Source organism: Scyliorhinus torazame, chromosome 12, assembly GCF_047496885.1.
Source record: "Scyliorhinus torazame isolate Kashiwa2021f chromosome 12, sScyTor2.1, whole genome shotgun sequence".
In the NCBI taxonomy this organism is placed as follows: domain Eukaryota; kingdom Metazoa; phylum Chordata; class Chondrichthyes; order Carcharhiniformes; family Scyliorhinidae; genus Scyliorhinus; species Scyliorhinus torazame.
The window spans coordinates 84,485,104-84,507,972 of NC_092718.1; the positions used below are offsets into that span (position 1 = coordinate 84,485,104).

The 22,869-nt window shown below is 52.8% G+C and overlaps 1 protein-coding gene across 1 annotated transcript in view; it reads right to left on the reverse strand.

Moving 5' to 3' along the window:
• The window catches only part of LOC140386529 (myelin-associated glycoprotein-like), a 100,256-nt gene that overhangs the window by 47,908 nt on the left and 29,479 nt on the right, over window positions 1-22,869 (reverse strand). Inside the window, exons 4-6 of the mRNA XM_072468937.1 lie at window positions 15,254-15,541; window positions 8,010-8,267; window positions 5,089-5,388 (exon numbers count right to left, since the gene is read on the reverse strand). Coding sequence (XP_072325038.1) covers window positions 5,089-5,388; window positions 8,010-8,267; window positions 15,254-15,541 — 846 coding nt within the window. The remainder of the gene's footprint in view (window positions 1-5,088; window positions 5,389-8,009; window positions 8,268-15,253; window positions 15,542-22,869) is intronic.

Sequence of the window (22,869 nt, forward strand, 5' to 3'; positions counted from 1 at the left end):
ATTGGCAGCAATACTAAACATTGTGCCACTGTGCAGCCTCGTGCTCCCTCAGTATTGACGCTCTGACAGTACAGCGCTCCCTCCATACTGACCCTCTGACATTGAAGCACTCCCTGAGTACTGACCCTCCAATAGTGCAGCGCAGCACTCCCTCAGTGCTGACCGTCCGACATTGCAGTGCTCCCTGAGTACTGATGCTCCGAGAGTTCAGCGCTCCCTTGGTACTGACCCTCTGACAGTGCAGCGCTCCCTCAGTACTAACCTTCGACAGTGCAGCACTCCCTCAGTACTGACCCTCTGACAGTGAAACGTTCCTTCAGTGCACACCCTCCAAAAGTACAGCACCCCCTCAGTACTGACCCGCTGACAGTGCAGCGCTCCCTCAGTACTGACGCACTGACAGTGCTGCACTCCCTCAGTACTTACCCTCTGACAGTGCAGCCCTCCTTCAGTACTGACCCTCTGACACTGAAGCTCTCCCTCGTACTGACCCTCTGACAGTGCAGCACTCCCTCAGAACTGACCCTCTGACAGTGAAGCGCTCCCTCAGTATTGAACCTCTGACAGTGCAGCACTCCCTCAGTACTGGCCCTCTGACAGTGCAGCCCTCCTTCAGTACTGACCCTCTGACACTGAAGCCCTCCCTCGTACTGACCCTCTGACAGTGCAGCACTCCCTCAGTACTGACCCTCTGACAGTGCAGCACTCCCTCAGTACTGACCTTCTGACAGTGAAGCGCTCCCTCAGTACTGACCCTCTGACAGTGAAGCGCTCCTTCAGCACAGACCCTCCAATAGTGCAGTGCTCCCTCAGTAGTTTAAAAAAAAAAAATTTTGAGTATCCCATTATTTTTTTCCCAATTAAGGGACAATTTAGCGAGGCCAATCTACCTATCCTGCACATCTTTGGATTGTGGGGGTGAATCCCATGCAGACACGGGGAGAATGTGCAAACTCCCCATCGACAGTGACCCAGGGCCGGGATTCGAACCCCGGTTCTCAGCGTCATAGGCAGCAATACTAACCATTGTGCCACTGTGCAGCCCCGTGCTCCCTCAGTATTGACGCTCTGACAGTGCAGCGCTCCCTCCATACTGACCCTCTGACAGTGCAGCGCTCCCTCCGTACTGACCCTCTGACATTGCAGCACTACCTCAATACTGATCCTCTGACAGTGCAGCACTCTCTCAGTACTGACCCTCTGACAGCGCAGCACTCCCTCAGTACTGACCCTCTGATAGTGTAGCACTCCCTCAGTACTGACCCTCTGACAGTGCAGCACTCCCTCAGTACTGTCCCTCTGACAGTGCAGTGCCCCCTCAGTACTGACCCTCCCACAGTGCAGCACTCCCTCAGTACTGACCCTCTGACAGTGCAGCACTCCCTCAGTACTGAACCTCTGACATTGGAGCGCTCCCTCAGTACTGACCCTCTGACAGTGCAGCACTACCTCAATACTGACCCTCTGACAGTGCAGCGCTCCCTCCGTACTGACCCTCTGACATTGCAGCACTCGCTCAGTACTGACCCTCCAATAGTGCAGCACTCCCTCAGTACTGACCGTCCGAGGTTGCAGTGCTCCTTGAGTACTGATGCTCCGAGAGTTCAGCGCTTCCTCAGTACTAATCCTCAACAGTGCAGCACACCCTCAGTACTGACACTCTGACAGTGCAGCACTCTCTCACTACTGACCCTCTGACATTGCAGCTCTCCCTCAGTACTGACCCTCTGACATTGCAGCGATCCCTCAGCACCGACCCTCTGACAGTGCAGCACTCCCTCCGTACTGACCCTCTGACAGTGCAGCACTCCCTCAGTACTGACCCTCTGACAGTGCAACACTCCCTCAATGATGATCCTCTGACAGTGCAGCACTCCCTCAGTACTGACCCTCTGACAGTGCAGCACTGCCTCAGTACTGACCCTCTGACAGTGCAGCACTCCCTCAGTGATGACCCTCTGACAGTGCAGCACTGCCTCAGTACTGACCCTCTGACAGTGCAGCACTCCCTCAGTGATGACCCTCTGACAGTGCAGCACTCCCTAAGTACTGACCCTCTGACATTGCAGTGATCCCTCAGCACCGATCCTCTGACAGTGCAGCATTCCCTCCGTACTGATCCTGTGACAGTGCAGCACTCCCTCAGTACTGACCCTCTGACAGTGCAGCACTCCCTCCGTACTGACCCTCTGACAGTGCAGCACTCCCTCAGTACTGACCCTCTGACAGTGCAGCACTCTCTCACTACTGACCCTCTGACATTGCAGCGCTCCCTCAGTACTGACCCTCTGACGGTGCAACACTCCCTCAGTACTGACCCTCTGACAGTGCAGCACTCCCTCAGAACCGACCCTCTGTTAGTGCAGCACTCCCTCCGTACTGACCCTCTGACAGTGCAGCACTCCCTCAGCACTGACCCTCTGACAGTGCAGCACTCCCTCAGTGCTGACCCTCTGACAGTGCAGCACTCCCTCCGTACTGACAATCTGACATTGCAGCGATCCCTCAGCACCGACCCTCTGACAGTGCAGCACTCCCTCCGTACTGACCCTCTGACAGTGCAGCACTCCCTCAGTACTGACCCTCTGACAGTGCAGCACTCCCTCAGTACTGACCTTCTGACAGTGCAGCACTCCCTCAGTACTGACCCTCTGACAGTGCAGCACTCTCTCACTACTGACCCTCTGACATTGCAGCGCTCCCTCAGTACTGACCCTCTGACATTGCAGCGATCCCTCAACACTGACCCTCTGTCAGTCAGCACTCCCTCCGTACTGACCCTCTAACAGTGCAGCACTCCCTCAGTACGGACCCTCTGACAGTGCAGCACTCCCTCAGTGCTGACCCTCTGACAGTGCAGCACTCCCTCAGTACTGACCCTCTGACAGTGCAGCACTCCCTCAGTGCTGACCCTCCGACAGTGCAGCACTCCCTCAGTACTGACCCTCCCACAGTGCAGCACTCCCTCAGTACTGACGCTCTGACAGTGCAGCACTCCGTCAGTACTGACCCTCTGACTGTGCAGCAATCCCTCAGTGCTGACCCTCTGTCAGTGCAGCACTCCCTCCGTACTGACCCTCTGACAGTGCAGCGCTCCCTCAGTACTGACCCTCTGACAGTGCAGCACTCTCTCACTACTGACCCTCTGACATTGCAGCACTCCCTCAGAACTGACCCTCTGACATTGCAGCGATCCCTCAGCACCGACCCTCTGTCAGTGCAGCACTCCCTCCGTACTGACCCTCTAACAGTGCAGCACTCCCTCAGTACTGACCCTCTGACAGTGCAGCACTCCCTCAGTGCTGACCCTCTGACAGTGCAGCACTCCCTCAGTTCTGACCATCTGACAGTGCAGCATTCCCTCAGTGCTGACCCTCTGACAGTGCAGCACTCCCTCAGTACTGACCCTCCCACAGTGCAGCACTCCCTCAGTACTGACCCTCTGACAGTGCAGCACTCCCTCAGTACTGACCCTCTGACAGTGCAGCACTCCCTCAGTACTGACCCTCTGACAGTGCAGCACTCCCTCAGTTCTGACCCTCAGACAGTGCAGCATTCCCTCAGTGCTGACCCTCTGACAGTGCAGCGATCCCTCAGCACCGACCCTCTGACAGTGCAGCACTCCCTCCGTACTGACCCTCTGACAGTGCAGCACTCCCTCAGTACTGACCCTCTGACTGTGCAGCAATCCCTCAGTGCTGACCCTCCGACAGTGCAGCACTCCCTCAGTACTGTCCCTCTGACAGTGCAGCACTCCCTCAGTACTGACCCTCTGACAGTGCAGCACTCCCTCAGTTCTGACCCTCTGACTGTGCAGCAATCCCTCTGCACGTCTTTTCTTCTTTTAAGAATTTTGAACACTTAATTCGTTTTTTCCACTGAGGGACAATTTAACATGGCAAATCACCTAACCTGCACATCTTTGGTCGTGAGGATGAGACCCATGCAGAGACGGGGAGAAGTGGAAACTCAATAGGGACAGTGACCAGGGGACGGGATCGAACCCGGGTCCTCAGCGTTGCGAGGCAGCAGTGCTAACAATGCACAACCATGCCGCCCAGCAGCTCCCTCTGCACTGCTCCGACAGTGTTGCACTCCCTCAGTACTGGCCCTCCAATTGTGCAGCACTCTACCTGTACTGACCCTCTGAAATGGCAGCACCATCTCAGTGCTGAATCTCTGACAGTGCAGCACTCTCTCCGTACAGACCCTCTGACCGTTCAGCGCTTCCACAGTATTGATCCTCCGACAGGGCAGCATTCTCTCCGTACAGACCCTCTGACAGTGCAGCACTCTCTCAGTACTGACCCTCTGACAGTACAGCGCTCCCTCAGCACTGACTCTCCTACAGTGCCGCACTCCCACAGTATGGACCCTCAGTGGTTCAGTACTCCCTCAATACAAACCCTCAACAGTGCAGCGCTCCCTCAGTACTGATGCTCAACAGTGCAGCACTCCCTCAGTACGGACCCTCAACTGTGCAGCACTCTCTCATACAGAGACCGGCATGTTGTCAGTCCCAACTGGACTGTGTCATACTATACACCAGTATTTCATGGTGCAGACAGACACTGATGGACCCACAGTGGGACCAATCAACACACACAACACCGCAGCCAATCACCAGTGAGAGCACACGCACGATAAAGACAGGGGGCATCAGAGTTCCCGCTCATTCGAGTTGCAGCTAGCTAGGAGAACAGAGCTCACAGCCTGTAACACAGACATTCACCATGTGCTGAGTGCAACAACTGTTTAGGACAAGGCAAAGGTCTTTAGTTAAAGTTGGTATCGTATTAACCCACAGTGTGAGTATGTTTAAACAGTTAATAATTCAATAAAATAGTGTTGCACTATTTCAAGTGTTGGTGACCTGTATGTGATCCAGAACACCCAACACAACAGACTGTACTTTGTAGCTAGTTCCCTGCCGTAGGTAGACTCTTTGTGACTGTGGAATAAATCAAAATTTGCCCTACTGCTCGGCTTCCTGGGTTCACATAGGTTTCTGAATCTCCTGTGTGTCCACTGTATAATGTTCATTTTTTTCTTGAATTTTCATTGAATTAACCTTGGCAAAAAACTGACCTTGTCCACCGACAGCCTGTATCTCCAATTGTCTCTGTAAGCCCCCTTGACTATTCATCACTGAGCAGTTTACCATCTGTACTGTCATGTTGCTCCCTCTGATGGTTAATGTGCTGGTTACCAAAGAACCGGCCCTGGCCCACTCTGTCTCATAGATCCCATCCGATCCCTTCTGTCCGAGGGTCCTTCCTGGCATAGCCCACGTGACGTTAATCGAGGCGTGAGCACGGATGAGACAGAGGCAGGTGAGGTTGGTCAGATACTGTGTACATCTTGACTCTGGCAGGATGACAGCCCCATCTGTGGGATACAGATCAGAGGAAAATTGCCGGTTAATGTATCCCATGTTTTAAAAAGAGTTTTTCTATTAACTTACGGGATGTGTGCATCGCTGGTTAGACCACCATTTATTGCCCATCCCAAGTTGTCCTTTAGAAGGGGGCAGCACAGTAGCATAGTGGCTAGCACTATGGTTTCACATCGCCAGGGTCCCAGGTGCGATTCCTGGCTTGGGTCACTGTCTGTGCGGAGTCTGCAAGTTCTCCTCGTGTCTGTGTGGTTTTCCGCCGGGTGCTCCGGTTTCCTCCCACAAGTCCCGAAAGACGTGACATTAGGTAATGTGGACATTCTGAATTCTCCCTCAGTGTACCCAAACAGGTGCCGGAATGTGGCGACTAGGGGATTTTCACAGTAACTTCATTGCAGTGTTAATGTAAGCCTATTTGTGGCAATAAAGATTATTAAATTAAAGAAGATGGTGGTCAGTTGCATTCTTGAACCGCTGCAGTCCTTGATGTGTAGGTACACCCGCTGTGCTGTTGGGGAGGGTGTTCCAGGATGTTGCCCCAGTGACAGTGAAGGAACGGCGATATATTTCCAAGTCAGGATGGTGAGTGACTTGGAGGGGAACCTCAGGGTGGTGGGGTTCCCAGCCATCTGCTGCTCTTGTCCTTCTAAATGGTAGCAGTTGTGGGTTTGGAAGGTGCTGCCTAAGGAACCTTGGTGAGTTACTGCAGTGCATCGTGTAGATGGTGGTGGAGAAAGTGAATGTTTGTGGAAGGGGGAACAATCAAGCGGGGCTGCTTTGTCCTGGATGGTGTCAAGCTTCTTGAGTGTTTTTGGAGGTGCACTCATCCAGGTAATGAATAGTATTCCATTACACTCCTGACTTGTGTCTTGTAGATGGTGGACAGGCTTTGGGCAGTGCGGGGTTGGTGGAGGTGGTGGTGTTGGGTGTGGGGTGGGGAGTGGTGAGGCGGGGGTGGGGGTGGGGGGGCAGGGTGTTGGCATCAGAAGGTGCGTTACTTGCCGTTGGATTCCTAGCCTTTGACCTGCCTGGTAGCCACAGTATTAATATGGCTAGTCCAGTTCAATTTCTGGCCAATGGTAACCCCCAGGATGTTAATTGTGGGGGATTCAGCAATGGTAATGCCATTGAAAGTCAAAGGCTTGTGGTTAGATCCTCTCTTGTAGGAGATGGTCATTGCCTGGCACTCTTGTGGCACAAATGTAACTTGGCACTTGTCAGCCCGAGCCTGGATATTGTCCAGGCCTTGCTGCATTTGGATAGGGACTGCTTCATTATCTGAGGAGTAGTGAGTGGTGTTGAACATTGTGCAGTCATCCACAAACATCCCCAACTCTGACCTTATGAGGAAGGGACGTCATTGATGAAGCAGCTGAAGATGGTTGGGCCTAGGACGCTACCCTGAGGAACTCAGACACACTATGGCAATAGGGAATTCTGATGGAATACTGCACTTTATCCAAAGGAAGCAGGTTCGCGAAGAGGGTGGAGGTTGATGCTTTAGCTTTATAAGTCTCCGCTCAGACTCCCTCTGCAGTAACTGGGTTCAGTTCTGTGGCCCACATCTCAGGAAGGAGATGTTGTCCTTGGAAGTGGTGCAGCAGAGTTTGACCAGAATGATCCCGGGGTGAAAATAGTTAAATTCCGAGGGGAAGTGGCACAAACTAGACTTGTACCCCTTGAGCCGAGAAGATTAAGGGGTGATCAAATCCTCTCAGGATCTTGTATGTTTCAATAAGATCATCTATCATTCTTCTAAGTTGCAATGTGTATTGGCTCAAACTGTTCAACCTTTCCTCACATGCTAACCCCATCATCCCAGGAATCAGGTTAGTGGGCCTTCTCTGAACTGCTTCTAATGGAATTATACCCTTCCTTAAGTAAGGAAACCAAAATTCTATACTGTGACTCCAAATGCAGCCCCACCAAGAATCTCACCAATGCTCTGTACAGTTGCATAAGATGTTCTTACATTTATACTTAAACCCCCTAACAATAAACAACAAGTCTATTGACCTTCCTCATCACTTGCTGAACTGCATGTATCAGGAAATGACAGATTAATCATTTGAGTGAGCATTCAGGATTCTGAGAAGAAGATATTTATTGTTGTTTGGTATTACAGAGCACGAGTATTGGTGAAAAAAGAGACATTCTGTCAAATATTGCACAGGACAAGAAACAAAATATCAAAGTGATCAACAATTTATACTGCAGGGGAAGAGAGTGCTGACTGGTTGGTAAGTAGTCACTTGTCCACATTGTCCTCGTTTTGTCCACCTTTATCCATACTTGCCCACATTTGTCCATAATTATCCACTGTTTTTCCACAATTTGTTCATAATTGTGCACAATTTGTCCACACTTATCTACAATTTGTTCACTGTTGTCCACAATTTGTCCACTATTGCCATTTGCCAACCATTCAGCACCCTCACCCATGCAGTATAAATTGTTGCTTACTTTGAGATTTGATATTCCTGTGATTCTGTCCTGATCAAGGTGAAAAACTTGGACAGAATTTTGCCAGCAATACTCAAGAAGATATTTGCTGCATCTGGGAGATTGGGGAAGATGTGGAATTGTTTTTAAAGTCAGGATTAAAAGTACTCACATTCAGTGGGAATCCTAATGGGCAGAGACTGGGAACTGCCCAGTAAATTTGTTGCTTCACAGTAGTAGGAGATTTCCTCTTCAAATCCATTAAGAACCACAATAGTTTGACCAGCCAGCTTCTCATTAGTGACCTCTCCTTGGGAGATCTTGAACCAGGTGAAATTGTGGACTTCTGGATTTCCGGCACTGAAACAACGTAAAGAAATCCTCCCTCCATTTTCCAATATCATTCTGACAGATGTGTTGCGGGGTGAATCTGTCAATACAAAATTATCAACACATTAACCACTGAGCTAAAGTGAGTAATGACACCCCATCCACTACTCTCTCCACCACACTTTCCACTCTGACCCACAGTGTCATCCGTGTGTACCATCTACAAAATGCTCTGCAGTGCCAGCAACTCACCAAGGCTCGTTAGGCAGCACCTTCCAAACCCTCAACCACTGCCACCTAAAAGGACAAGGGCAGCAGGTACCTGGGAACCCCAGCACCTGGAGATTCCCCTCCAAGTCACTTACCATCCTAACTTGAAAATATATGAGCTGTTCCTTCACTGTCACTGGGTCAAAATCCTGGAACTCCCTCCCTAACAGCACAGTGGGTCTGCAGGGGTTCTAGAAGCTGGCTCACCACCAACTTCTCACATGATGTGCGAGGCAGGCTTAATACGCAGATATGGTGAGTGGTGAGTGCCTGGAATGTGTTGCCAGGGGAGGTTGTGGAAGCAGATACACTAACGGCATTCAAAAGGCATCTTGACAAACACATGGATAGAATGGGTATGGAGGGATACGGCACAAAGAAGTGCTGAGGGTTTTGGCCAAGGTTGGTATCATGACCGGTACAGGCTTGGAGGGCCGAAGGGCCTGTTCCTGTGCTGTATTGTTCTTTTTTTGTTGTTCTGAAGGGGCAATTAGTGATGGGTAATAAAAACTGGACTGGCCAGTTACACTTGTGAAAGAAAAAAAGAAAAGAACCAGGGGCGCGATTCTCCGACCCCCTGCCGGGTCGGAGAATCGCTGGGGGCTGGCGTGAATCTCGCCCCCGCCGTGTCCAGAATTCTCCGCTCCCAGAGAATCGGCGGGGGTGGGAATCGCGCTGCACCGGTCTCCCCCCCGGCGATTCTCCGGCCCGCAATGGGCCGAAGTCCCGCCGCTGTCAACCCTCGCGGGGCGATCTGGCCCCGGGGGGGTGCCCCCACGGTGGCCTGGCCCACGATCGGGGCCCACCGATCGGCGGGCGGGCCTGTGCCGTGGGGGCACTCTTTTTCTTCCGCCTTTGCCATGGTCTTCACTATGGCAGTGACGGAAGAGACCCCCTCCACTGCGCATGCGTGGGGATGCCGTGAGCGGCCGTTGACGCTCCCGCGCATGCGTCGCCCGGCGAAGTCCTTTCGGCGCCGTCTGGCCAAAGGCCTTTCCCGCCAGCCGGCGGGGCGGAAATCACTCCGGCGCGGGCCTAGCCCCTCAAGGTAAGGGCTTGGCCCCTAAAGGTGCGGAGAATTCCCTGCACCTTTGGGGCGGCGCGACGCTGGAGTGGTTCCCGCCACTCCATTACACCGGATTCCCCCGCCCTGCCGGGTAGGGGAGAATCCCGGCCCAGATACTAATGTTGGGTAATAAATGCTGACCTAGCCAGTTGTGCTCATGTCCCATGAATGGATAAAAATAAAAATGAACTCTTGGAGATTGAAAATCCAGATTTGATTAGAGGCTCTATATAATCATGGAAAAAATACAGCTCCGGCTGGGTTAGCTCAGTTGGCTAGACAGCTGGTTTGTAACACAGAGCTGGGCCAGCAGCATGGGTTCAATTCCCATACCGGCTAAGGTTATTCGTAAAGGCCTGCCTTCTCAACCTTGCCCCTTGCCTGATGTGATCCACAGGTTAAATCACCAGTCAGCTCTCCTCCTCATAGCGGGAAAACAGCCTATGGTCATCTAGGACGATGGCTACTTTACTCACTTACAGCTCCAACACCAGCACATGGTTAAATGCTAAATATTCCTGACATACACAAAGGGTTAATGTACATGCACTACACCTAGCTAGACACTAGAGGGAACACCAGAGACATGACACACAGGCAGTCAACCAATAGATCAGTAAGATAGGACACGGCCAATGGGCAGTCACGATACACACAGAGGTGACACTACCACAGGAGGGCATTACACCAACCTATGTATACGGACACTGCACACATGGGGTGAAATTCTCCGGAAACGGCGCGATATCCGCCGACTGGCGCCCAAAACGGCGCAAATCAGACGGGCATCGCGCCGCCCCAAAGGTGCGGAATGCTCCGCATCTTTGGGGGCCGAGCCCTAACATTGAGGGGCTAGGCACGCACCGGTCGAATTTCCGCCCCGCCAGCTGGTGGAAAAGGCCTTTGTTGCCCCGCCAGCTGGCGCGGAAATGACATCTCCGGGCGGCGCATGCGCGGGAGCGTCAGCGGCCGCTGACAGTTTCCCACGCATGCACAGTGGAGGGAGTCTCTTCCGCCTCCTCCATGGTGGAGACCGTGGCGGAGGCGGAAGGGAAAGAGTGCCCCCACGGCACAGACCCGCCCGTGGATCGGTGGGCCCCGATCGCGGGCCAGGCCACCTTGGGGACACCCCCCGGGGCCAGATCGCCCCCCAGGACCCCGGAGCCCGCCCCCGCCACCTTGTCCCGCCGGTAAGGTAGGTTGTTCAATTTACTCCGGCAGGACAGGCATTTTAGCGGCGGAACTTCGGCCGCCGGAGAATCGAGCGGGGGGGCCCGCCAACTGGCGCGGCGTGATTCCCGCCCCCGCCGAATCTCCGGTGCCGGAGACTTCGGCAACCGCCGGGGGTGGGATTCACGCCAACCCCCGGCGATTCTCCGACCCAGCGGGGGGTCGGAGAATTTCGCCTATGATCTTCTCCTTTCCAGTGGAGACTCTCAGTGAGTACAGACGCAAGATTGATTGAAACACATCACTCCCACCCCGTGGATTGTAGCAGACTGGTTCATCAGTCTGAGTAGCTGTAGAAGGATTAACAGTAGCGTTGAATCCAAGTCGGAGAATTGTTAATAGTTTAATAAACATGTTAAAGCTATCTCCAAGTCTGAACCTTCCTTTGTCAGAGTGCACATCAAGGAAGCAGCTTATTCTACGACAAGAGCATAACAAAACATAGTTCCAGAAGTGGACTGTTAAATCCATATAGTTTCAACTCAGCGAACAGTGACAACCAGCAACAAAAGCCAGGCAAGATGCTGTTCAGGATTCCGATTCCACAGCAGCTCCAGTACCAAGGCGATCTCAGTGAAAACTGGCGTTGGTTCAGGCAGAGATTCGAGATCTACCTGGTAGCGTGCGACCTAGATGGTGTGGCGGATGCAGAAAAAATAAAGCTTCTACTTACCATCGCAGGTCCAGAAGCAGCGGAAATCTTCCAGACCTTCAAATACTCAAAGGGGCAAAACAAGAGCGATTTCCAGGCAGTCCTGGACAAATTCCAAGAATTCTGCGAGGAAAATACAAGAAGAAAAGGTAAAAGAGTCGCCAAAACTCACCGTGAGGTTGGCTTGCAGCAACGAACGGCAGTGTTGAATTGCAGCCATCTTGGAAAAGGTGCTGCACATGCGCAGTTGCGTGAAGAGCGCACAGCACGGGAAGGTCCATTTACGCATGCGTGAGAAGCCGCGCATGCACAATTGAAAAGAAGGCCCCAAGTAAAGGAACAGCGATATGCGCATGTGCAATTGCTTCCTACGCTCTGCCCCGGACCCGGACCACGCCCACTTAAAGGGAAAATGTCCCAAAACACACACAAAAAAAAATTTAAAGCCTCAACACCAGATTCTTTCAGCTGGAGCGACAGCACAATGCCTGAAATTCGACCAGTAGCTGAAAGTAAACTCCGCAGAACCCTGCAACAAGCAGTAAGCACCGCCCAAAGAGATGATACAGTCCTTGAAGACTATGACTCAGACCTTGAACTCTTCTTTGGCTATCGCGAGCCCAATGCCAGCACCGTCACAAAACGTGATGATATGGTCTTGGAAGACAACGACTCAGATGAAGCTTTCACCTTGGGAGGCTACCCCAGTACCAAATCCGAAACGCAACTAGACGTGTTGCACATTGACGGACCCGACGACGAGTTCTTCGGATTTGAGGATCTTCAGCCCAGCAGATATGACATCCCGACTCGTGAGTGCAGGATTATGCTGCAGCCTGACACCAAGAGACAGAGAGCGGTACAAGCCCACAGAGAGCAGCCTGCTACCACACAGAGAGTGATCCACGCACTGCAAAGAGTCCCCGACTCCACACAGAGAGTGGTCCACGCACCACAAAGGGTCCCAGCCTTCACACAGAAAGCGATGAAAGACTCCACAGTGAGACAACTGCATGTCTCCACACAAGAAGTGACTCCAGTGACACAAGCCTCCACAGCGAGCTCGTGGACAGCCTCCACGATAGAAGCAATGCAAGACTCCACAGCGCAGTCCTTGCATGAGCAAGAATTGATGACAGTCTCCACAGAGAGACCAATGCACAATTCCACACAAGGAACACTGCAAGACTCCACAGAGGGAGTGACACAAGCCTCCACAGCAAGCTCACGGACAGCCTCCACGATAGAAGCAATGCAAGACTCCGAAGCGCAGTCCTTGCATGAACAAGACCATGAGGGTCTAGCAACCTCCTCTGAGCAACCAGCAGCAGACAATGCAAGTCTGCCACGCTCAAGTGAACAACAGAAAGACTATGACAGTCTGCCATGCTCAAGTGTACAGCAAGCAGACTATGACAGTCTACCACGCTCCAGTGAACAAGAAGACTCTGACAGTCTGCCATGCTCAAGTGTACAGCAAGTCACTATGACAGTCTACCATGCTCCAGTGAACAAGAAGAAGACTCTGACCATCTACCCAGCTCAGGTGAACGACAAGAACACAGTGAGGCTCTACCCACTGTATGTGCGACCAGTGACGACTGCATCCCACTTCCCATACCAGATGTGCAACGTGACAGACCTCAGCTAGTGTGTACAGAGGCACTCGACAATCACAGTGAGACTACTGGTGACTCCGGTGACACCACGTTACTTCAAACCTCATTCGCTCGAGCCTCTCCACAAGCAAATGAATTCCTGACTGTTTTGACTCCGGATGGGGAGCATCACGAAACCTCAAAAGATGCAAGTGAACCTGAAATGACTCCGGACGGGGAGCGTCAAGAAACCAAAACTGATTCAGGTGAACCAGAAAGGGCTCCAGACGGGGAGCATCGACAAGCCAAAACTGACTCAGGTGAAACAGACCAGACTCCAGATGGGGAGCATCGACAAGTCAAAACTGACTTAGGTGAAACAGCCCAGACTCCAGATGAAGAGCATCCACAAGCCAAAGCTGATTCAAGTAAGCCGGACATGACTCCAGACGGGGAGCGCCGCGTACTCAGTGACGGCACGCTCAAGTAGACAGCAGATGCCACAAAGCACGCTGACACGAGTAACTGTGTGAAGGACTCGTATTATACACAGAGTGTGGTCCTTGAGTGCAGCAAACACGACAACAAAACCAACCACCACAACAACAACATCAAAAACAATGGCAAGAAGCGTACCAAAGGCAACAACGTCGACACCAAGCACGACAAAAACAACACCAATGGAACTACGGCTGGTACGACATGGTACTACTCTGCAAATGAGGGACACTGTTACTGCTCAGCTCAGTACAATGACATGCCATGGCAGGATGATGCATCTTACCAATTCACGTTTGCTGCACTACCAACAGGCAACCTGGTTTTCAGGACAGATGCCATCAAGAATTACCACCACAAGCAGCGAAAGAAAAAAAAAGTCCAAATCCGACGACAAAGTGATGTGACCACTTCTTGGTTCCTTCAGCACAGGGACACTGATGGCGTTTACAATGCAATGCCACCATCAACATCACCAACTCACCAACCAAACAAGAAAGCCACTCGACCATAATAATTCATGAACTTTGGACTCATGTATATGATTTGGACTTATTGTTTAATGATCACTGTTATCATAACTTGTACAGAGTATCACTTATCTACCTAGTTTGTTCAATTTTCTTTAACACTGTACAGAAAATATGTAACATGAAAAAAGGGGGGATGTGGTGATATACATCACTGTAAGTACACAAAGGGTTAATGTACATACACTACACCTAGCTAGACACTAGAGGGAACACCAGAGGCATGACACACAGGCAGTAAACCAATAGATCAGTAAGATAGGACACGACCAATGGGCAGTCACAATACACACAGAGGTGACACTACCACAGGGGGGCATTACACCAACCCATATATAAGGACACTGCACACATGATCTTCCTCTTTCCAGTGGAGACTCAGTGAGCACAGGCATAGGGTTGATTGAAACACATCACTCCCACCACGTGGTTTGTAGCAGACTGGTTAGTCAGTCTGAGTAGCTATAGAAGGATTAACAGTAGCGTCGAATCCAAGTAGGAGAATTGTTAATAGTTTAATAAATGTGTTAAAGCTATCTCCAAGTCTGAAGAATTGTTAATAGTTTAATAAATGTGTTAAAGCTATCTCCAAGTCTGAACCTTCCTTTGTCAGAGCGCACATCAAGGAAGCAGCTTATGTGACGACAAGAGCATAACAAAACAACCATATCCTTCTATTCTTCTCTCCACATGTGTTTATCCAGCTTCCCCTTTAAATACATGAATACGATTCACTTCAATCACTCCCTGTGGGAGTGAGTCCCCCATTCTCCTCACTCCCTGTGGGAGTGAGTCCCCCATTCTCCTCACTCCCTGTGGGAGTGAGTCCCCCATTCTCCTCACTCCCTGTGGGAGTGAGTCCCCCATTCTCCTCACTCCCTGTGGGAGTGAGTCCCCCATTCTCCTCACTCCCTGTGGGAGTGAGTCCCCCATTCTCCTCACTCCCTGTGGGAGTGACTGTCACATATTGATGGCTCCTACTTCTAGTCTACCCACCCCACAAGTGGAAATATCTGCTCAACATCTATCCTATTAAAACCCCTTCATAATTTTAAAGACCTCGATCACGTTACCCCTGCACCTTCTCTTTTCTAGCGAGACGACCCCCAGCCTGTTCAGTCTTTCCTGTTCTGGGTTCTGGGATTGCCCTTGTAAGTCCTCTTTGCATCTTCTCCAGTGTCTCATTTAATGGGAGAGTGACTCCACCTCGATCACAAGCAGGATATTATAATCAATACTCACATTTTACATGCAAGGTAACTGAGCTTTCAACTTGATGTCTGGTTTGAGGGTAGTCACACATACAGCGGATAGTTAGCCGATGATGCTTGAATGAAGGGTTAAAGGTCAGTACCGCGGAAATCTCGCCACCGTTCTCTGTGATGGTGTTGACAGAGGAAGTCAGCAATTCACTCCAGGTGAGATTGGGCTGGTTATCGGGGCAGGTGGAGAGACATTTACAAATGATATGTGCAGGAGTCCCCTCCTGTAAATCCTTTGGGAGTAATATATCTGGTTTATCTGGAACATCTGCAATAGGAAGATCCAGGTGTTAACAGACAAATAGAAAGGAGATTGGATTTGCCCTATAATTTTTCAACAGGATTATGGACACTTAGAGCTCAGCTGGAGGTCATGCAGCCCATCGAGTCCATGCTAGCTCTCTGTCGGGCAATCCAGTCAGTCCCATTCCCCCTGCTCTATCCCTGTATTCCTGCAAGTTTATTTCCCCAAAGCCTCCATCCAATTTCCTTTCGTAAATCATTGATCGTCTCTGCTCCCACCACCCTCGTCGGCAGTGAGTCCCACATCATTACCGCTCGCTGGGGAAAAACATTCTTCCTCACTCTCCCCCACCCGCCCAAAACCTTAAATCTGTGCCCCAGCAAGTCCTTGTACCATCGGCTCCTGGCAATCGATTTTCTGTGTCTGCCTCATCTAAATCTGTCGCCGTCTTGTACAACTCTATCACATCTCCCCTCAATCTCCTTTGCTCCAAGGAGAAAAAACCCAGCTTCTCCAACCTGGCACTAGAACTAAAATCCCCCATCCCTGGAACCATTCTGGTGAATTTCCTCTGCACCCTTTCAAAAGGAAGTCCTGAAGTGCGGGTGCCCACAATTGGGTACGATACGTAAGGACTGGTCTAACCAGTGATTTATAATGATTGAGCATGATATCTTTGGTTTGATCTCAATGCCTCAGTTTATAAATATGGCAGCACGGTAGCATAGTGGTCAGCACAGTCGCTTCAGAGCTCCAGGGTCCCAGGTTCGATTCCGGCTTGGGTCACTGTCTGTGCGGAGTCTGCACATTCTCCCCGTGTGTGCGTGGGTTTCCTCCAGCTGCTCCGGTTTCCTCCCACAGTCCAAAGATGTGCAGGTTAGGTGGATTGGCCATGATAAATTGCCCTTAGTGGCCAAAATTTCCCTTAGTGTTGGGTGGGGTTACTGGGTTATGGGGATAGGGTGCAGGTGTGGGCTTGGGTAGGGTGCTCTTGACAAGAGCCGGTGCAGACTCGATGGGCCGAATGGCCTCCTTCTGCACTGTAAATTCTATGAGTAAACCATTTGCATTGTTAGGATCCCAGATGGAACCCAACTATTTCTAATTTATAAAAGTGTGAAGAAAGGTCACTGCACACCAATCCATTCTAGATCTCCCCAATCCTGCTCACATTCCACAATCCTGCTCCCATTCCACAAACCTGCTCCCATTCACCAATCCTGCCCACATCATCCCAATCCTGCCCCATCTCCCTAAACCCATCCATGTCACCCCAATCCTGTTCACATCCCCCCAATCCTGTCCACATCCCCCCCAATCCTGTCCACATCATCCCAATCCCGTCCCCATCCCCCCAAGCCGGTCCACATCCCCCCAATGCTGTCCACATCATTCTAATCCTGCTCACGTCACCCCAATCATGTCCACGTCACCCCAATCCTGTCCACATCATCCCAATCCAGTCCACATCATCCCAATTCTGTCCACATCATCCCTATCCTATCCACATCATCCCAATCCTGCCCCATCACCCCAATCCTGTCCACGTCATCCCAATCCTGTCCACACCACCACAATCCTGCCACATATCCCCAATCCTGTCCACATCATCCCAATCCTGTCCACATCATCCCAAACCTGTCCACGTCACCCCAATCCTGTCCTCATCATCCCAATCCTGTCCCATCCTCCCAACCCTGCCCCATCACCCCATACGTGTCCACATCATCCCAATCCTGTCGACATCATCCCAATCCTGCCCCATCACCCCAATCCTGTCCACGTCATCCCAATCCTGTCCACACCACCACAATCCTGCCACATATCCCCAATCCTGTCCACATCATCCCAATCCTGTCCACATCATCCCAAACCTGTCCACGTCACCCCAATCCTGTCCTCATCATCCCAATCCTGTCCCATCCTCCCAACCCTGCCCCATCACCCCATACGTGTCCACACCATCCCAATCCTGTCGACATCATACCAATCCTGTCCACATCCCCCCAATCCTGTACACGTCACCCCAATCCTGTCCACACCACCACAATCCTGCCCCATATCCCAAATCCTGCCACATATCCCCAAACCTTTCCACATCACCCCAACACTGTACACATTTCCCCATTCCTGCCAATATCACCCCAATCCTGCCCCATTACCCCAATCTTGTCCACGTCATCCCTATCCTGTTCACATCACCGCAATACTGTCCACGTCATCCCAATCCTGTCCACACCACCACAATCCTGCCACATATCCCCAATCCTGTCCACATCATCCCAATCCTGTCCACATCATCCCAAACATGTCCACATCATCCCAATCCTGTTCACATCATCCCAATCCTGTCCACATCACCCCAATCCTGTCCTCATCATCCCAATCCTGCCCCATCATCCCAACCCTGCCCCATACCCCATACGTGTCCACATCATCCCAATCCTGTCGACATTATCGCAATCCTGCCCCATCACCTCAATCCTGTCGACATCATCCCAATCTTGTTCACACCATCCCAATCCTGTCGACATCATACCAATCCTGTCCACATCCCCCCAATCCTGTCCACGTCACCCCAATCCTGTCCACACCACCACAATCCTGCCACATATCCCCAAACCTTTCCACATCACCACAACACTGTACACATTTCCCCATTCCTGCCAATATCACCCCAATCCTGCCCCATTACCCCAATCTTGTCCACATCATCCCTATCCTGTTCACATCACCGCAATCCTGTCCGAATCACCCCAATCCTGTCCACATTATCCCAATCCTGCCCCATCACCCAAATCCTGTTCACAACACCCCAATCCTGTCCACATCATCCCAATCCTGCCCCAACACCCCAATCCTGTCCAAACATAATCCCAATTCTGTTCATATCACCCCAATCATGTCCACATCACCCCAATCCTGTCTACATCACCCCAATCCTGCCCCATCACCCCAATCCTGTCCACATCATCCCAACCCTGCCCCATCACCGCATACCTGTCCACATCATCCCAATCCTGTCCACATCATCCCAAACCTCTCCACATAATCCCAATCCTGCCCCCCATCACCCCAATCCTATTCACATCACCCCAATCCTGCCCCATCACCCCAATCCTGTCCACATCATCCCAACCCTGCCCCATCACCCCATACCTGTCCACATCATCCCAATCCTGTCCACTTCACCCCAATCCTGTTCACATCACCGCAATCCCGTCCACATCACTCCAATCCTGTCCAGATCATCCCAATCCTGCCCCATCACCCCAATCCTGTCCACATCATCCCAATCCTGTCCACATCATCCCAAACCTGTCCACATCATCCCAATCCTGTACACATCACCCCAATCCTGTCCAGATCATCCCAATCCTGCCCCATCACCCCAATCCTGTCCACATCATCCCAATCCTGTCCACATCATCCCAATCCTGTCCACATCACCGCAATCCTGTCCACATCATCCCAATCCTGCCCCATCACTCCAATCCTGTCCAAACATCATCCCAATCCTGCCCCATCCCCCCAATCCTGTCCACATCATCCCAATCCTGTCCACATCATCCCAATCCTGTCCACATCATCCCTATCCTATCCACATCATCCCAATCCTGCACCATCACCCCAATCCTGTCCACATCATCCCAATCCTGTCCACATCATCCCAATTCTGTCCACATAATCCCTATCCTATCCACATCATCCCAATCCTGCCCCATCACCCCAATCCTGTCCACGTCATCCCAATCCTGCCCACACCACCACAATCCTGCCACATATCCCCAATCCTGTCCACATCATCCCAATCCTGTCCACATCATCCCAAACCTGTCCACATCATCCCAAACCTGTTCAGATCACCCCAATCCTGTCCACGTCACCCCAATCCTGTCCACATCATCCCAATCCTGCCCCATCACCCGAATCCTATCCAAACATCATCCTAATCCTGTCCACATCATCCCAATCCTGCCCCATCACCCCAATCCTGTCCACATCATCCCAATCCTGTCCACATCATCCCAATCCTGTCCTCACCACCCCAATCCTGTCCACATCATCCCAATCCTGCCCCATCACCCCAATTCTGTCCAAACATCATCCCAATCCTGCCCCATCCCCCCAATCCTGTCCACATCACCCCAATCCTGTCCACATCATCCCAATCCTGTCCACATCATCCCAATCCTGTCCACATCATCCCAATCCTGCACCATCACCCCAATCCTGTCCACGTCATCCCAATCCTGTCCACACCACCACAATCCTGCCACATATCCCCAATCCTGTCGACATCACCCCATTCCTGACCACATTTCCCCATTCCTGCCTATATAACCCCAAACCTGTCCACATCACCCCAATCCTGTCCACATCATCCCTATCCTGTCCATGACCCCATATCTGGGGCTGGCTTAGCACTGGGCTAAAGACCTGGTTGTTACAGCAGACTAAGGATTGGCCAGCAGCAGGGTTCAATTCCCGTACCAGTCTCCCCGAACTGGCGCCAGAATGTGACAATAAGCGATTTTCATTTTTTTTCTCATTTTTCATTTCACCCCAATCCTGTCCACATCACCCAATCCTGTCCACATCACCCCAATACTGTCCCCGACCCCCAATCCTGTCCACATCTCCCCAATCCTGCTCCATCATTCCAATCCTGTCCACGTCACCCCAATCCTGCATACGTCACCCCAATCCTCTCCACGTCACCCAATCGTGTCCACGTCACCCCATTCGTTTCCACGTTACCCCAATCCTGTCCATCTCACCACAATCCTGTCCACATCACCCCAATCCTGTCCACATCACCCCAATAGTGCCACATCATCCCAATCCTGTCCACATCACCCCAATCCTGTCCACATCACCCCAATCCTGCCACATCATCCCAATCCTGTCCACGTCACCCCAATCCTGTCCACGTCACCCCAATCCTGTCCAGATCAGCCAATTCTTGTCCACAACACCCCAAGCCTGCCCACGTCACCCAATCCTGCCCACATCAGCCTAATCCTGCCCACGTCACCTCAATCCTATCCACATCACCCCAATCCTGTCCACATCATCCCAAACCTATCCACATCATCCCAATCCTGTTCACATCACCCCAATCCTGTCCACTTCACCCCAATCCTGTCCACATCATCCCAATCCTGCCCCATCACCCAGAATCCTATCCAAACATCATCCTAAACCTGTCCACATCATCCAATCCTGCCCCATCACCCCAATCCTGTCCAAACATCATCCCAATCCTGCCCATCCCCCCAATCCTGTCCACATCATCCCAATCCTGTCCACACCATCCCAATCCTGCACCATCACCCCAATCCTGTCCACATCATCCCAATCCTGTCCACATCATCCCAATTCTGTCCACATCATCCCTATCCTATCCACATCATCCCAATCCTGCCCATCTCACCCCAATCCTGTCCACGTCATCCCAATCCTGTCCACACCACCACAATCCTGCCACATATCCTCAATCCTGTCGACATCACCCCATTCCTGTCCACATTTCCCCCATTCCTGCCTATATAACCCAAACCTGTCCACATCACCCCAATCCTGTCCACATCATCCCTATCCTGTCCATGACCCCATATCTGGGGCTGGCTTAGCACTGGGCTAAAGACCTGGGGCGTCATTCTCCGACCCCCCAGCGGGTTGGAGAATGGACGTTGGCCTCCGTGAATCCCGCCCCCGCCGGTTGCCGAAGTCTCCGAAGGGAGAAAAGTCGGCGGGGCGGTAATGGCTCCGCTGACGTTGGAGAATGGCACAGGTCTGCGCAAGGCAGCCGATTTTCGGCCTGCCGATATTCTCGCTTCCGGATGGGCCGAAGTCCCGTCGACGTGATGACCGTTCACGTCGACGTAAATCAAACCTCCTTTTCATCGGCGTAAACCTGTGCTACAGGTCCACGCCGACCAGCGTGGAGGTGAGTGACGGCCTGGGGGGTTGCCGCTGGGCAGGCGATGGCGTGGCCACAGTCTGAATGTGTGGGTAGAGGTGTGTCTTGGGTTGTGTGTGTGTGTGCGCGGCGGGGTGGTGGTTAGAGTGGGCTGGGCTCCGGAGGCAGTGCGGGGGGGGGGGGGGGGCGGTGGGGGGGGGGGGGGGGGGCGTGCCGGGGAGGGGGATGGGGGGGTCCGTGCCGGGGAGGAGGATGGGGGGGGTCCGTGCCGGGAGGGGGATGGGGGGGTCCGTGACAGGGAGGAGGATGGGGGGGTCCGTGCCGGGGAGGGGGGTGGGGGAGGGGGGGTCCGTGCCGGGGGAGGGGGGATGGGGGGTGGGGGGGCCGTGCCGACGAGGATGATGGGGGGGTTCCGTGCCGGGGAGGGGGGGTCCGTGCCGGGGAGGGGGTTGGGGGGGGTGGGGGGGGCCATGCCGGGGAGGAGGATGGGGGGGTCCATGCCGGGGAGGGGGAGGGGGGGTGAGTGGCAAGTGAGTTGGTCCACCTGGCCAGGTGCCAGCCTCCAACAGTTGACCCACGCGGTCCATGCCACCTGGCTGGGGGGGGGGAAGGAGGGGATATGTGGCAATGATGACATGTCGTTGTAACCCCCCCCCACCACCAGGCCATCATATTTTCCGATCATCCAGCGATGTTGGCCGCCGTGGCGGCAGCCGCTAATATCCATGTTGCCCTGGATGAGGAGGAGGAGGAGTAGGAGGAGCGTGCCAGAGAGGCGGCGCAGGCTGCCGCAGAGGGGCAGGCGGCAGCCGCCCAGGGCTGGAGGGACACCTGACTGACAGGACAAAGAGGGGGAGGAGGACGTCGCGGCCCCATTGGCAACGGAGGCACCCGAGGGCGCCCCGTGTGTACCGGCCCCGGCAGTCATACCAGGACCTCACGGACCGGGAATGCAGGAGGAGACTCCGGATGAGGCGCGAAACCGTGGCACACATCTGCCACCTGCTGGCACACCTGTCACCGCGTGGCACTGGCGGGGGACACCCTCTCCCCGTGTCCGTCAAGGTTACGGTGGCCATGAACGTTTATGCAACGGGGTCATTCCAGGCACCGAGTGGGGACCTGTCCGGCATATCGCAGACATCGGTGCAGCGGTGCATCCGGGCAGTGACAGATGCCCTATATGCCATGGCGCACCGCTACATCCGCTTCCCTGTGGACCGGGCCAGCCAAGATGCCCGGGCCGTGGGCTTCTCTGCCGTGGTCGGGTTCCCCATGGTCCAGGGCGCGATTGATGGGATGCACGTCGCTGTGCGGCTACCTGCAAATAACAGGGCCGTGTTCACCAATAGGAAGGGGACCTATTTGATGAACGTACAGGTGGTCTGCGACCACCGCATGATGATCCTGCACGTCTGCGCCCGTT